The following is a 17494-nucleotide window of genomic DNA, read 5'->3' on the forward strand; positions in this document are numbered from 1 at the left end:
AAAAAAAAAAAAAAAAAAAAAAAAAAAGCTCAAGGAGAATTCTGAAGACAGAGAAGTACACAAATGATAGTTTCAGGGAGAAATGGCAAGTCAAAGGAAATGGGAGGAGAAATTGGGCAGACAGCTTCTCTCAGAGTAGACGATTGGTCTGAAGTTAAGGAGCTAAAGAGCCGGTGTTCTTGCCCTACAAAGGCACAGATAGGGTTCTTAAGTAGGGAAGACTTGTGTTCTTAAGGACTAGAAGAAAAACTAATTGGCCAGTGCACAGCTAAGGGAGTTTGAATGTAGGAGAGGTAGTAATTCAAGATGCGAGGGGTTTAAATGTATTCGCAGTAACACCATCCCCATCCTTTTTTATAAGACAGGGTTTTATGTAGTTGGTCTCAAACTCACTATGTAAGCTAAGAATTGAACTTTTGAACATCGTACCCACACCCCTCAAGGGCTGGGGTTACAAGTATGTGTTGCCATGCCTGGTTTGTGTAGTACTAGAGAGAGAGCTCAAGGCACGGTGCATACTAGACAAACTACTAACTAAATCACATCCCCTGCCCTAGACTCTGTTTTGGGCCTGGGGCAGTATCTAAAAAAGGTTTCTTTGAAATAAGATTTGAGTATTGAGAGGCCAGTACGGGCCTCTATGTGAAGACACAGAAGAAGGGTGGGCCTTTCCAGCCATACAGCAGTGGTTTGGTTAAAGAGTGAAAGACCTTGGCTGAAACCTAAATGGGAAAGAAAGCCGCGTGAGTCCCAGCCAGTGATTTCCACACATGGATTCCATGAATAACTCACAACCTGCATTTATACTGCATAAACTATATATATTTGTAAGATGCATTTCTTCCTGCAGGCAGCAGCAGTGTGGGACAGGGGAGGGTCACGATGGCAGGCAGCAGCAGTGTGGGACAGGGGAAGGCAGACCCTGCCTCCTTGTCAGATCACAGGATCCTCCCCTTCTCAGACTGTTCCAGGTGCCCTTCCTCCATGTCCTACGCGATACAGCCGTCCTCAGTCTTGGCAAGTGAGCATGGGCTGGAGTTCAGCATCCCAGGGCTCAGTAAAACAGCCTGACATTTTTGTGGAATTTCTTTTATTTTCTTCTGTATATTTATGGTATAAACTATGAATTGTGAATATGTTCCAAGGTGATAGATCATTTAAAAACAGGACATTTATTTATTTAATTGTGTTGGTGTGTGTGTGTGTGTTTGTGTGTGTGTGTGAGAGAGAGAGAGAGAGCGAGCACAGATCAAAGGACAGCTTTCAGGAGTGAGTTCTCTGTAGCCCAGGCTTTACCACCTTTTTGTTCCCAGAAATAGCGACTCAGACTGAATTATCTTTGGCTTTGTTCCCCAACCATCATGTATCCCAATAATCCCATTCATTCATCCTATGAGTGCCACATGGCAAGTTACCTCTTCTTCAGTTTGATGCTTCTGTCTCCATCAGCATTCCTGGGTGAATCTCCATCTCGCTCCTGACTATCCCAAAAATCCTTTATCTGTATCAGAACTTTTACCTCCCTATTTCCTGCCTCAGCTCATAGGCCAAAAGCCTTTTATTGAAGATTTCACACATTGCACAAAAGATTCCCTCTACAGTTCTCTGCTTCAGCATGCAGGTTTGAGCCCAGATCATAAGGCTTGCTGGGAAGAAATCTTGCTGGCCTGGAATAAAACATGTTAAGAAGGATAATTTTATGAAAGTACATATAGAAACATTAGTAGTATATCAGAGAGCTCTTGGTTCATAGTACAGTAGATCATAGCATATAGATAACAGTAATTTGCAATATTTTCCCTTTAATTGAATGTTTGTGATACAAACTTAAAGGCCTTCGCTGGCCAGCAGGGAGAAAATGTCAAGTGGTATTTGATGATAAGCAGTAGGAAACTGGGTGTGGTGGCTCATGCCTGTAATTCTAGCACGTGGGAGGCAAAGGCAGGAAGATCACTGTAAATTTAGGGATGGCCTGGGCTAATAGTTCAAGGCAAGCCTGGGCTACAGTGTGAATTGTTTCAGAAAGAAAGGGAAGGAGGGAGAAAGGGAGGGGAGGAAATGAAAGGAAGAAGGAAGGGAGAAGAAAGGGAAGCTTCAGTGGGTGGTAGAATGGATGCCTTGCATAAGGGCATCCAGATGGAGGTTAACAAACTTGGATGATGCTTGAATAAAACATGTCAGCCTCATAAACAGTGTGCTTAACTCTGCTCCCAGTTCCTCCTTTATTTCCTGGCCTGAGGTGAATGTTTGGGTGAGAAGCTCAATATCGATGGCTCCCAGAAATGCATGAAGAAAGCTGTTTATTTAAAAAGGCAAGCTCTGTCAGCTACTGTCAGTGGAACAAAGGTCAGGAAGTTGGATATATTCCCTTCTCCACCGTTCCCAGTGGCTCAGCCTGTCTGTCCCTCTGCTGTGGAATGTGACTGCTTCTGAATCCCAGTGAAGTGTTTTTGTTAATCTGTTTTCAGTAATTCTCTAAGATACCCCCACCATTAAACAAAACAACAAAATCCTTAAAATGCTTTCTATCACTTCTATGGTAGCAGTATAGTTTTTAAATTAAATACTTGGCTGTGTTCCTGTTATCTGGAGGAGGAAGAAGAGAGAGTGGTGGCTGCAGCCATGTAGTTCCCATGGCTGCTTTTGTGCTGCATCCAGAGGCTTGAGTTATTGCACCTGAGACCTTGGAGCTCCCGAAACAGACAGTAGTTGTTGTCCGGAAGAAAAACAGAAACACACTGGCCACCTTTCCCCTAGATTATAGTTACCTGTTTTGAAATATGTATAATGTATACTAGAGTTCATAAATGTCTCATGTGTACATGAAAATGTCTCCATAGCAGTAGAAATGCAAAAGCCAATGGTTGTATACTCTTAACCAGAGCCTCAGAGTACACAGAGCTGAACTGACAGGGTGGAAGGGGGGAATGGTCAGGGCAGTAACAGCAGTGGGGAGCTTTAATAGCCCACTTCCAGTAGTGAATAGAACAACTAGGCAGAGAGTCCTTAAGGAAATGTAAGACTTGGGCAACTCTGTAAGTTAACTAGGTCCAACCAAGTCTGTAGAACACCCTAATAACAGAATGTGCATCTTCTCCAGTGCAATGTTAGGTCATAAATATGGAAGGAATAAAATCACAGAAGGTAGGTTCCGTTATGGTGCAATGAAAGCATAACAGGTAACAGAAGGAAATTTGGTAAGTTTACAATCAGGTCAAAAATAACACTCTTTAAAATCCAACGGGCCAAAGGGAGACTGAAAAATGCTTTGAGATAAATGAAAAGGAAACAACAACATATACCCATACTTATAGGGTATCATTGATTTCGTAGTTCCTATGAATTTACAGCTGTTAATGTACACCGTAGAAAAGACCTCAGATCAGTAACTTAGTATTCCATCTAAAGAACAAACAAACAAAAAAAAATATGTATTCATTAACCCATTCATGCCTGGCTCTGCGTTAGAGCAGACGTGCGAGGAGAAGGAGCAGAGGGAATGAAATGGAGAGTAGGAAGAACTATAGAAAGGATAAGTGAACATCACTTCCTTGAAAAAAATCACAAAGCTGATGGCCTTTACCTAGAGGGGCCAGAAAAAGAAGATGCAAATTACTGAAATCAGAACTGAAGTTGATACCATTATTGCCGGCCTTGCAGAAATAAGGGAAGTTATAAGAGAACACTCTGAACACCTGTATATCAAGAAATCAGATAACCCAGATGAAAAACAGACACATCCCCAAGAAGCAACCAAACAGACATAAGAAGCAGTGTCTGACTGGATCCATAACACGTGATGGAAAACCAAAGCCAGATAACACAGGCTGGTGTATTCTTTCACCTTTAAAGGAAAATGAACACAGATTCTTTAATTTGTTAAAAAGAGGAACAACCAAAAAAAAAAAAGTGCCGGGCGTGGTGGCACACGCCTTTAATCCCAGCACTCCGGAGGCAGAGGCAGGTGGATTTCTGAGTTCGAGGCCAGCCTGGTCTACAAAGTGAGTGCCAGGACAGCCAGGGCTATACAGAGAAACCCTGTCTCGAAAAACCAAAAATAAAAAAATAAAAAAATAAAAAGAGGAACAAATAACTCATAACTTATTCTATAAGACCCATATTGTGCCAGGAATAAAACCAAATAAAATATCACAAAATTACAGAATAGTATCCCCAATGAATACAGATGCAAAAGTTCTCAAAATTTTAGCAAACCAAACCTGTCAGCAAATATGAAGGATTAGACATCATAGGCAATTGGGATTTATTTTAGGAATTCAAGATAGGTTGAATATACATATATCGGTCAATATAAAACACCATACTAGCAGAATAAAACACACACACACAGTCTCACTTGATGCAGAAAAAACATTGGGTAAAATCTAGCATCATAATAAACAACACTAAACTTGGCTGGGGGTGGGTGAGAGGAATTCCTGTTACTTACTAAATAAAAATGACACACACACACAAATCTAGAGCCTGTGAAGGCACAGTTGAGTCAGCCCTGCGGGTGTGGGAGCAGGAGAGCTGACCCAGCCCCTCACAGGCTGCAGCACTTGGGAGACTGGGGCCTGCACTCTGACTAGGCAGCCCAAGCAGCTGGCTCTGGAGGTGTGGGTGCTGTTGAACCCACCCTGAGGGCATGAGAGCAGAAGAGCTGATTCTGCCGCCTTCCTATGGCAGCGTTGGGTGGCATAGCTGGAGCAGTGCCAGAGAGCTTGCCCTGGTGGTTTGGATAAGGGAGAGCCAGCTCAGCTATTAGCCAGGCTCAGATCCTGGGCTCTGAATTGGCTCACCTCAAAATCTATATCATCTGCAAATGGTTGGGACTCATGAAAGGGCCAGTCCTGCTGTCCCAAAGCTGCAGGATATCCATGACACCGGACAATAAAAGGATAACCAGGAGGAGTCTGGATGAGAATCCAGTATTGATGGTGTCATAGAAGCCTTCGATCTCAGAACCCAGACCAATGACTCATTGCAATGAACATTTGTAAGTGAAGATGTGTGGACAGAGGAATATAGTGTGGGATTCGCTGTGACATACTACAGCTTCCACGAGATGTTTTCTATGCTTTGTTTTTGTTGTTTGTGTATATGCTGTATTTTGTGGGAATGCTGCAAGAGCAGAGAGTGGATATGAGGGGACAGGGAGATGAGTGGCTCTGGGGTGCAGGATGGGAAACTCACAAAGAATCAATAAAAAGTTTTTTTTTAAAAGTCCAGAGCAACAGAGAATTAACATCATACTTACTGTGGAGGACTGCGAGCTTCTCCATGGATGAGACCCGTGAGCCCACACTGCTGCTTCCACCACTCTTCAGTATTGGGGCAGGGGTTCTAGTCAGAACGCAGTTAGAGAAGACGATGAAGTGAAAGGCAACGCAACCTCATTTACAGATGTTATGACCTCATCGTGAGGGCTGACTGTATGCCAGCCCGACTGAAGTAAGGGATGTCGGATAGTTGGTACAACCTTGTTTTGGGGTGTGTTTGTGGGAGAGAAGAGCATTTGGCCTGGGAGACTGAGTCAAGGTCATTCTCACCACCGAGAGTGGGTACCCTGCATTCCACTGATGGTCTAAACCTAGCATGGCACAGGGGTAATTTGCTCTCTTAAGTGCTGGGATATCTGTCTTCTGCTCTTGGCGATAAGCTTGCTAGTTCAGAGGCCTTTGGGCTCTCGACTTAAAACAAGTAGATCCTCTCCTTCCTTCCTAACCTCTAGTCTCAGTCTTCTGTCTCAGTTGAATTACTGCTCTGGCTTTTCTGGTTCTCCAACACAGGAAACATTACAAGTCTTTAAGATTTATTTTTTCGATTGTGTGTGTGTGTTTGTGTGTATGTGTGTGTATAGAGCTACGTGCACATGAGAACAGGTGTCCACAGAGTACAAAGGAATCAGATCCCTCTGCACATGGGGTTACAGGGGGCTGTGAGCCACCCACACTGTATCTTCTGGAAGAGCGATAACTGTTCTTAACTGTTGAGCCACCTCTCTAGCACCCATCGTGTGACTCTGTGTGCTCAGTATCACATGAACCAAGTCCTATAATAAACATGGGTTTCCCCTGGAGGATCCTAACAGGCTTATAATATAGAAAGCATAAGGAACTTAGAAAATTATATTAAAACTAAGCAGTGAACACAGCAATACTGCAGAGTAAGGAGGAGTAGTTAAACTCCTATAAACTAGCAATGAGCAATCCAAAAGTGAAATTAAGAAGGTCACCCCTATTCAAAACAGGATAAAATATTAGAGAAAAACTTAGTCAAGGGCGTGCATGACTTACACACTGAAATACCATAAAAGATGATGAAGCAGTGGCCAGTCCAAAAAGAAAACCGGTGTAATTCCCTTAAATAAGTCCTACTATACTGAGAGGGTCCGGAGGTGGAATAGAAAGCACTAGACAGAAATGATATGATATGTAGACATGTAAGTATGATGCGGCCTTAAGACAGCCTTCTTCTTTGGACCAAATCCTTAAACAGTCCAGAGGTATCTCTGACCAGTAACCCAGACAGAAGAAAGGCCTGACCTTTATAACCTTCTAGGGGTGGTGGGACGTTCACACAGAGGAGCCATAAGTTAAGAGCTGCAGCACAGACTGCCTAGCAAAACATTGTTGAAAGAAATTAAAGACATTGAAATACTTATTATTATTTAAGATTTATTTATTATTATTAATAAGTACATTGTTGCTATCTTCAGACACACTAGAAGAGGGAGTCAGATCTCATAACGGGTGGTTGTGAGCCACCATGTGGTTTCTAGGATTTGAACTCAGGACCTTTGGAAGAGCAGTCCCACTGAATCCATCTGAAATTCCAGCTTAGACAGGCTGACTCTAAAATTCATAAGGAAATTTCAAAACTTACTACTGTGCTAAACTAATTTATTAAAGATTTATTTTCCTTTATGCATATGGGTATTTTTCTTTCATGCATAGATGTGTGTGTGCCACATTCATGTCTGGTGTCACGAATCCTCTGGAACTGGAGTTAGTTGTGAGCTGCCGTGTGGGTGCTGGGAATTGAACCCAGTGCTCCTGATAGCCACGTCTCCAGCCCCTACAGTGCTACCTACTGCGTTAAGGGCGGTACAGGAGTGAGAAGCTATGATAGCCCGTATGCGTTTACTGAGAACAGATAGCCCTTTAACAAATGGTGCTGAGTCAAGCAGACATCCACGTGGAATAAGATGGACTTGGATCCTTACCTTCCACCTCATTCAAAAAAAAAAAAAATCATATACGAAAGACATAGATGTTAGCCATGAAACTGTGGACAGTTAGAAGGGAACTTAATCGCAAATTCGTGTAGTTTCAGATTTGACATCAAAGGAACCAAAGTGAAACTAAGTGAGTTAGACATCGTCAAAATTTAATTTCTTGTTTGTTTTCCAAGACAAGCCCTTGCTGTCCTGGAACTCTGTGTGTAGACCAGCCTGTCTTCAAACTCAGGTATCCTCCTACCTCTGGGATTAAAGGTACAACAAACACCACATCCAGCAAATCTTTAGGAAAAAAAAAAAGTGCTGCAGAGAACGTGAGCACGGTGCTCGGTGCTCAGGACATGAGCTCGTCTGACTGTGAGTGCAGTGTGGGAGGAACAGTGAGGGAGTAGTCAGGCCTGACCACATGAGGGCAGTGTTGGGAACTCTCTGGTGGCCTCCAGGGCTGGCGCAGGTGAGATGGAGTCACCGTGGCTAAGCTCACATAACAGAGAAATACATCACCAAGCCACAGAAACTGCACTTGTTCCAGCCAGAAAAACAAACCGAGTGTTTGGAAACCCAGTCAGCAGGGATTCCCACAGCACGATAAAGAATGGAAGAAACAATGCACCGACCACACTCTCATGGCCCTCATCTGGGAGCTGTGGAAAAGAAGTGAGCCGAGGAGTACCGGACTGCTTCTGTGGAAAACGCCACTGTTAGACACAACCCTACCCCATTTTCCACCAGCACTGGAAACTGTGAGCCTGTGAATGGGTTGGTACTCTTCAGGACTGAACATTCCTTCCAGGTCACTGTGTCCCTGACTGATGGAGGCAACTTCTTTTTCACCATGAAGTGTATGATCACTGAGAGATTAAAACACAGCAGATACTGGTACCAAAGAGACTGGCCCATGAGCTAGAAACTTTTTGTACCAAGGACCAAGAGGAAGCACAACACACACACACACATACATACATACACACACATACACACACATACACACACATATACACACATACACACACACACATACACACACACACACATACACACACATACACACACACATACACACACATATACACACACACACATACACACACACACATACACACACATACACACATACACACACACACATACACACACATACACACACATACACACACATATACACACACATATACACACATACACACACACACACACATACACACACACACACACTATCCTGACCCACTACTACTGGTGGTAGCAGGAGAGCAGAAGGTCTGGGAGGAGCTCTTGGGTTACATCTTTTGATATTATAAAGGGAAGCAGTTTTAATATCAGGAATGATTTATTAGAAAGTGTTCCCTCTGACTAGGGTTCTGTAATGTAGAGCTTCCATTCATCAAAATTGTTGCCTTTAATCCCAACACTTAGTAGGCAGAGGCAAGCAGTTCTCTATGAGTTCAAGTTCAGCCTGGTCTACATAGTGATTTCCAGGCCAGCTCCTGTCTCAAAAATAATAAATAAATAAATATTGCCTAGAAGAAAGGAAAAGAAGAAGAGGAAGGGAAGGAGAAACCATAGGATGGGAGAAAATCATAATCTGAAAAATGTCTTATATTCAGAATATATTTTGAACTCCTAAAAACAGTAAAAAGATCCAGTCATTTAAAAAAAAGGAACACAGGATTTAAATAAACCTTCATCCCAAGGAAGATATAAAAATGACTAATTAGCACAGGAAAAAATGCTCGTTAGTCATTGGGGAAATACAAATTGAAACCACCAAGAGAAACTCTGTCAAATCCATTAGGATGACTGCAAACACAGATGTAAACAAGCGTTAGCAGGGCAGGATGCAGACATTAGACCCTCATACCATGGAAGCTGAGGCAGGAGGATTGCCATGAGTTGAAGGCCAACCTGAACTACATTGTGAGTTCATCTGGGCTACAGAGTGGCACCTTGTCAAACAACCAACAAAAACACATGTATTTTTAAAAGTCTACACCAAATTGTCACTATCCTTTCTAGAACACTAAAGACACTGGCTTTGGGGCTTAAAACACCTTCTCACTTTTTCCTACCTTCTTAACTTCAACATGATCGAACAGATTTTGTTTTATTTTCAGAGTCAAGTAGTTATACTCAAGAGCATCTCCGACGTCACAGCGACTAGAAAGCATGCCCAGTGCAGTCTGTGAATGCTTGCCCCATCCCCCAGCAAGTCTGAAGACATTGCTAGTGGTATTCTTCGTGAGACTGACTATAGAAAAACACGTCTAAAGCCAGGCATGGTGGTACACGCCTTTAATCCCAGCAGCAGGCGGATTTCTGAGTTCGAGGCCAGCCTGGTCTACAGAGTGAGTTCCAGGACAGCCAGGGCTATATAGAGAAACCCTGTCTCAAAAAAAAAAGAAAAACATGTCTATGAAGTATTTTTTTAGACCCTTATGATAGGACAATTCCTTTCCCTTCCCCAAGAAAAAGATTCTCAAATCCAACAACTTCAGTCCTCAGACAACCTTAGAACAAAGTAAGGTTGTCTTTGTTGTTCTTAACAGATGAGGCACAGCGTACATACCTGAGCAGGTGACTATAGAAAAGATTCCTTCACATGCCCCGCCCCCAAACCCAACAGGTTTTGTTTGGTTTTAAATAAATTTTTTTGGTTAGCATGCAAAAAGAAGGGTTTTCTTGTGACATTACACACACATACACACATGCACACACACACATGCACACATTTTACTTTGTCCTTTTCCATATCACCCACTGCCCTCTTCCACCCTCCTTTCCCTCCCTTCCTGCTGGTCCCCTTCCCTACCTCAAATAGTTTCTTCTGCTTCATGATATACACGTCCATCACCCTCTGTCGTTCCTCCTTCCCTTTAGAAATCCTCCTCTTCTTTCATACTGTCCCACTTTTATGATGTGTGTGTGTGTGTATTTAAGTATGCATTACAGATATGAGAAAAAGCACTATTTGTCTTCCTAAGTTTGGCTCGTTCCATTTAACATAATGATCTCCAGTCCCATCCATTTTCCTTAGAAAGTCATAATTTCATTTTTCTTTACAGCTAAATCAAGTTCTGCTATGCAGACATACTACATCTCCTTTATTCATTTGTCTGTTAATGAGCATCTAGGCTGGATTCATTTCCTGGCTATTGTAAATCATGCAGCAACAAACATAGATGTACAAAAATCTTTGTGGGTGTGTGGACTTACAGTCCTTCAGGTGTGCGCCAGAGGTGGTATAGCTGGGCCACACTGCAGCACTGATTTTTAAACTTTTAAAATACTTAGTTATTTCATTTGATGGTAAGAATGTTTTACCTCCAGGTATGTTTGTGTTCCACATGTGTGCCTGGTGTCATCGGAGCTCAGGAGAGGGCACGGGATCCCCTAAAACTGTACTTATGAATGAATGGTTCTAAGTCATCATGTGGGTGCTGAGAATCAACCCCAGGTTCTTTGTAAGAGCTAGTGCTTGTGACCATGGAGCCGTGCACCAGACTGCATCCCCACCAGCAGCATATAAAGGTTTATGTTTCCCTACATATCTCCAGCATTTGTTGTCTTTTTTTTTTTCTCTAGATGGTTTTTTTCTGTATAGCCCTGTCTATCCTAGAACTCGCTCTATAGATCAGGTTGGCCTCGAACTCCGAGAGATCCATCTGCCTCTGCCTCCCCAGGTATGGAATTAAAGGTGTGCACTACCACTTCCTGGCCACAGTGCAGTTTTTATCCAGGTACAGACGTGAGAGAAAATAGACTTCCATCTCAGAAAGGCTTTAGGCTCCTGCCAGGTTTGGGTTGGGCTGGCTTTTCTGGGATTTAGAGCTAGGAGGAGACAAAGACAAGCTAACCCGGTGTGATTTGTTGTCAGTGGTCCTGTGCATCAGAAGGCTGACTGGAACAGCATCCATGCGAAGATATGCCAGCTGCTAATTCCTCTGCGCACCACCATGCCCTTCTACAACTCAGAGGAAGAGAGGCAGCATGGTCTGCAGCAGCTGCAGAGGCGACAGGCGAGTCCTATAGCCCATAATGGTGAAGGCAGGGCCTTGGTCTTGATGCTCCCAGTCCCAGTGCCAGTCACTGGGTCATTCCCACAGTTTCACTGAACACCCACTGGACTAGTTTGCTTGGGTGGCCATAAGATGGAGTGGTACAAACAACAGATGTTCATTTTCTCAACACTGCTGGAGACTGAAAGTCTAAGTTCGCACCTTCCCCCTCCCCTCTCATTCTATCCTTCCTTGTGCTCCCCCACCTTCTCTTCCCTGTCCTTCTCCACCCTCCCTCCCTTGTCCTCCCCCCAGCCCTATGCCTCTTCGGGTGCACACGTATGCTTGGGTTGCAGGTGGATGCCAGAGGACAACCTCAGGTGTCCTTTTTCAGGAGCTATTCACCTTGGTTTTGACTGTGCTTTTTTTAAAAAAACAGGATCTTTGACAGGGCTGGGTTTCACCAAAGCAGGTTAGCCTAGCTGGACACTGAGCCTATGGCTGCCCCCTCAGTGCTGGGAGAGCAAGTGTGCCCACCATGCCTAGCTTTTTTACATGGTTTCTGGGTATTGAACTTGTGTGTAGTTTAAAACAAAACAAAACAAAAAAAAAAACCCAATCCCACTACTGCCTTTGTCCCGGAGCTGCTGTGCTACCAGCCCTGCCCTCTGCTTCCTTTTGTTCCACCTGGCTTAGCTCTGGGATCGATCACAACCAGCCTTAACCAAGCTTCCTTTTGAATCTGGGGATAAAAGACACACTTTGTTATCTTAACTTGCCTTCTAGGCACAATTGCTGGGCGCAAATATCTCCTGGATAAAAATGTGTGCCCTTACCAATTTATTATCTTCATCTCTCCTTCTGCCCTAAATGCAATGGCTTGTTCCAATTAGCCCCTGCCAAACATCTTTGCCTCCACCTGCATAGTGGAGGCTGTAGGCCCTAGCTTTCCCCAGGCCTTCATGGTTGCTACATCCTCATTCCTCCAAAGTATGGCAGAAAAGCCCCTTCTCTCCTTCCCGGTGTCTCTTTTTTCTCTTGGGATCCAGAAGTCCCACTTGTACCTTCCCGGACTTCTTTATTGACAAATCAAGTACCAGTTAGTGAACTAGACCTTAGTATCAGAACCTCCCCTTACAGAGCTCAGGTCCCCATGCACATGAGACTTTACTGACTAAGCCATCTCTGGAGCCCCAGACTTGGTGACTTCTCAGACCTCTCTTCCTGGATGATGGATGGCTACCTTCTTGCTGAGTCTTCATTGGGTCCTCCATTGTTGTACACATCACTGGTGTCTCTGTGTCTGTCCAGTATCTTCTTATAAAGATAGCAGTTAGGGCAGCTCAGTGGGAAAGAGTTTGCTGCTGAGCCTGACAACCTGAATTTGATTCCCAGAACCCACATGATCAAAGGAGAGAACTGACTTCCAGTTGTCCTCTGACCTCTACACATGCATTGTGGCACTCATGGACACACAAAAATATAATTAAGACGCCAAACAGGTTAAATTAGAGTCTATGTGAGTGGATCCATTTTAACTTAACCACCTCTTTGGATGGCATTTTATCCAAATTACCATCATCCTGTGCAATTAGGGTTTAAAGCCTCAGCACATGACTTCTTATGAGACCCAGATCAGTCCATAGAATCCATGTGTCAAATTCTGTGATAAGACAGTAGAGGAATTTATATCCAGTAAGATGGCTGCTCTGACAAGGGATCACATCCAGAGATATGATCTGGCTGGAATGCAGACACGCTACACACCTTTAACTCCTCTGGATGGAATATAGACATACCTTTGGTTCATACTTTTGATCCATCTGGCTGGAATACAGACTTGCCTTTAGTACACATCTTTAATCGCAAACAATGTTGTCTAATTGAAGGGCCGACAAAGTGGTGAATTAGAGAAAGATTTGACAGAATGAGTCAGAGATCAGATCTGCCCAACTCTCAGAGAACAGATAGAAGAGGCTACTTCAAAGCAGGGAGGGAGAGACAGTTCAGTTCAGTCAGTTCAGTTAGTTTGGAGCAATTCAGAAGCAGTCTTTTCCAAGGAGAGCAATTCAGCCAGAAGCCAAGAGAAGCCAATTTGAATCAGTCAGCTTGGAGAGGCATTTGAGCCAGAACAGTTGAGTTGAACCAGCCAGCCAGAGTTCAGAAAGTTTATTCAGTAGTAAGTCTAAGTAGGCTAAAGAATTCTAGGCCTAGGTTAGCAGACAGAGGCTGGAAACTGAAGATTAGAATGTACAGAGGCTAGAAGCTTCCAGGCTTAAGCCTAGGGATAGACCTGGGCTCAACCTAAGCCATGTATTTATAAAGCTTAGATATGGCTCTCAGCTCATTACTTTCTCTGAGGAAATAAAAGCTACCCCTTTGGCATACCTCTGTCTCCAAAAGTATTTACATCATGATTCATAACAGTAGCAAAATTACAGTTATAAAGTAGCAATGAAAGTAACTTTATGGCTGGGGAGGGGGTCACCATAACATGAACTATATTAAAGTGTTACAGAATTAGGAAGGTTGAGAACCACTGGCATATTAAGATATTTAAAATATAAGTGAATAAAAAAAGAATATATTAGGTTATAAAGGCGTCATCTTGTGTCATCTGTAGCTTTCTTTTTTTTTTTTTTTAAAGATTTATTTATTATTATATCTAAGTACACTGTAGCTGTCTTCAGATGCACCAGAAGAGGGCATCAGATCTCATTACGGATGGTTGTGAGCCACCATGTGGTTGCTGGGATTTGAACTCCGGACCTTTGGAAGAGCAGTCGGTGCTCTTAACCATTGAGCCATCTCTCCAGCCCCCATCTATAGCTTTCTAAATTAAAGTTTTATTAAAATTAGGCTGGGGGTGTACATCAGTTGGTATGGGCTTGGCTAGCAAGCAACAAGCCCTAGGTTTGAGCTTTGGTATCATATAAAACTGGGTACTGGCACATGTTCACCCACATAGTGAGTTTGAGGCTATCCTGGACTCCATATCCTGTCTTTAAAGAGTATAGAAATACAACATTGAAAAGAGCTACAGGATTGCTGTGTGTGCTGTCATCTGAGAGCCCATGTCCAACACTCCTGTCTGCCAAGTTTTGAACTATAACGAAAGATGTCTGTTCCTGGACCTTGGCCTCACTGTCCCAAGTTTGCATTTTTATCCACTACACCCCTGAAGCTCATATCCTTGTACAGGCAGGGTCACCAACTCCCTCCAGCCAGACATTGGCTTTACCTGCGCTTCCACCTTGCCTTTTGCGTAATCTCAGAGTGCCTATTCTGCCTTCCACAGAAGCACTTGATTGAATTCTGCTACACTGTTGCCCAGAAATATCTTTTTGAAGGAAGACACGAAGATGCGGTCCCTGCAGCTTTGCACTCCCTTCGCTTCCGCATGAACGTGCACGGCCTGAGCTCAGTGGAGCTCGTGCCTGCTTACCTGCTCCTGGCTGAGGCCAGCCTTGGTGAGTGGAACTGACCTTAGACCCCCGGAGCCCATTGAAGTGCTGTGGATCTTTGACAGGGGCAAGACACCCTTTGTGGAAGAGGGGGATGGGATGAAGTCTGGCATAGGGGCATGAAGGCTATAGGCATAGCTGACAGAAATCCACTCAAGCTGGGCCTGGAGTCATTCGCCTTTAATCCCAGCACTGAGAGGCAGAGGAAGGAGGCCACCCTTGTCTACATAGAGAGTTCTAGGACAGCTAGGACCACATAGGGAGACTCTGTCACAAACAAAACAAAGCAACAAAAAGAAATCCCCACCAGCTGTCCTGGACAAAGGGAAGAAATCCTTTAGGTTGTTAGGGTGTCCCTAGGGGGTTATAGGAAAGTTACAGGGCTCTCATTCTTTCTCCAGTGTCCCTTCTTTTCCCTCTCCTTTTTAAAGCACCCCTTACAAAATTCAGTCAGACCTCAAGCACACTAGGTAGCTTAAGGGGTGACTTTGAACTTCTGATCCTCCTGCCCCCACCACTCTTCCTTCCAGTGCTGAGATTTCAGGCCAAAACTACATTCCCAAGATATGTGTTGTTGGGGATTGAACCCAGGTCTTAATTCATGGTAGGCCAACCCTCTACCAACTCATCTACACCCCAGCCCTCTTTCTTGTCTCTGCTCCTCTGTATGTATCTACGTCATTGTGCCTATCTGTAGACTAAATTTTTAACATCCTCTCCTCACTGCAGGAGACAGTTATCCTCAGATATCAGATCTAGCTACATCTGCATGTCCTCTGGATTCAAGTTGAGAAGCAGAAATGGCTTAGCATCTGACTTCCATTACAAATTCCCAGAGGACAGAATTTTGCTAACTTAGTTGGAATGTGGCATCTACCCTTGTTCCCTAGGGTCAAAGTCATAGTTCAGAAATGGGAACCCGCCACCCTGAGAGTGAGAGCACATGCTTAGCAGGCACCTGCCTGACGGCTGCTACAGATGAGCATTCTGAGAAGGGTTCATACTCTTGAGCATCTACAGGGTCTTAGGCATCATATATATCTTAATAGCCACCATTTTGAATATCATTCTTCAGGCTAGGACTATGGCTCAGCAGTAAAACACATTACCTAGCATATGTAGAGTCCTGGATGCCAGTCCCAGCTTTGAAAATAAAGTGAGGTCAAGCTGTTGTTGGTATAAGTGCCCCATCCAAGCCTTGCTGTTGAAGGCAGAGGGGTCCCTGTGTCTGGAACTCTCTAGTGTACATTTCCCACCAAACTCCCCCTTTATAAGCACAGGGAAGCCTTTCATTCAGACTTCCCTGAAAATGTGTTTATAACCCCCAAAGTACCAGAATCGGAAAGAGTCACAACTCAGGGACACATTTCCTCCCGTGCCGCTATTTGTTAAATCTCTCTGAAATAGTCTCTCAGCTTTCCCTTGTTTCTCTTGACTTCAGAGATCATTAGCCAATTTAAAAATATATACATTATTTTACGTATCTGGGTATTTCACCTGCAGGTATGTTTGTCTACCTACTGTTCCTAGTACCTGAGAAAGCCAGAAGAGGGCACAAGATCCCCTGGAATCAGAGTTAGAGACAGCCACGTGGGTGCTGGGACTTGAACCCTTTGTACTCTTAATTTGCCAAGCCAATTCTTCAGCCTTGCTAATCATTATATAAAGCATCCTAGTTGGGTTTGTCTGCTGTGTCCTTGTTGGGGACAGGAATGTCACAGAGGTGACAGTGTGTTCTCAATCCGTGTATAAACAGACACAATTTTCCCATTACTGATGTTAACCCACAGGCAACACCAATCACAATGTATTAGATGGAAAGTCCAGACGTAAGGTCTAGAGTGGAGGCAGGAAGGTAGGAGTTTGAGAGCAACTTCAGCTACAGTGTCTAGATGCCATGCAGCTGAGCTCTGTTTAGAGATCGTAGTTGGCTTTATTTGCACTTCTAGAACCAGGCAGCATCTCCTTCCACCAAGTAGAAGATGTGCTCTCAAGTGCTCACTGTCACACCGTTACTACAGTGGTGCTGTCTGCTTCTCTGTCACGAATCATGCTAATTCTAGTTTTGTTTTATGAGGTGGTACTTTGGAGTCATGTAAACACCCCATTTTTACCAAACTCGCAATGTATTCATTCATTTATAGACATTTATTGTGACTCCTGGTTCCCTGTTTTAGCCACTGGGTTTTTAACTCACTACAGTTAGTACTATTCATGTGTTCAGACTGTCCCTGATTTGACCACTCAAGCTGGCTTTTTATCTCCGTGCTCTTTGAAATATCTCCACTTTTTTTTTTTTTGAGCACCCTGCTTTCTGAAACAGTATCTCCTAGAACACCCCATCCCTTCTATTTTTATTTTTCCACAGAAAATGAATCTGGACACGAAAAGCTGTTCATCAAACGGACTCATTGCTATGGGATCCTACCTGTGCTGGAGCTAATGAGTGTACAGAATTAAGGGATGGGTGTGTAAACACAGTACATGTCACATTCACGTTAGACACAGATAATCTCAGCATCACACAAAAGAACCCACAAACAAGGTGAACGTAGCTCAGCGAGCCCAGGACCCAAACCTGGTGTGCAAGCAGGAAGGTCACTGGGTTTTAGTCTAGCTTGGGTGCTGACCGTGTTTTTTTTCCCCAAGGGCTGCGGTCTGACTTCATAGTCTGCTGCAACTGGCTAGTTTGAAGGAGAGTGTGAAGGAGCCATTTAAATCAATTAAATTTCAAGAATACAGCAGGGTGTGGTGGCGCACGCCTTTAATCCCAGCACTTGGGAGGCAGAGGCAGG

The 17494-nt window shown here is 43.8% G+C and overlaps 1 protein-coding gene across 1 annotated transcript in view; it reads left to right on the top strand.

The window, feature by feature from the left end:
- Zmynd12 (zinc finger MYND-type containing 12) overlaps positions 1 to 17494 on the top strand; it is a 32750-nt gene that overhangs the window by 778 nt on the left and 14478 nt on the right. Inside the window, exons 2-3 of the mRNA XM_021161358.2 lie at positions 11115 to 11256; positions 14534 to 14705. Coding sequence (XP_021017017.1) covers positions 11115 to 11256; positions 14534 to 14705 — 314 coding nt within the window. The remainder of the gene's footprint in view (positions 1 to 11114; positions 11257 to 14533; positions 14706 to 17494) is intronic.

This window comes from Mus caroli, chromosome 4, assembly GCF_900094665.2.
Source record: "Mus caroli chromosome 4, CAROLI_EIJ_v1.1, whole genome shotgun sequence".
Lineage (NCBI taxonomy): Eukaryota > Metazoa > Chordata > Mammalia > Rodentia > Muridae > Mus > Mus caroli.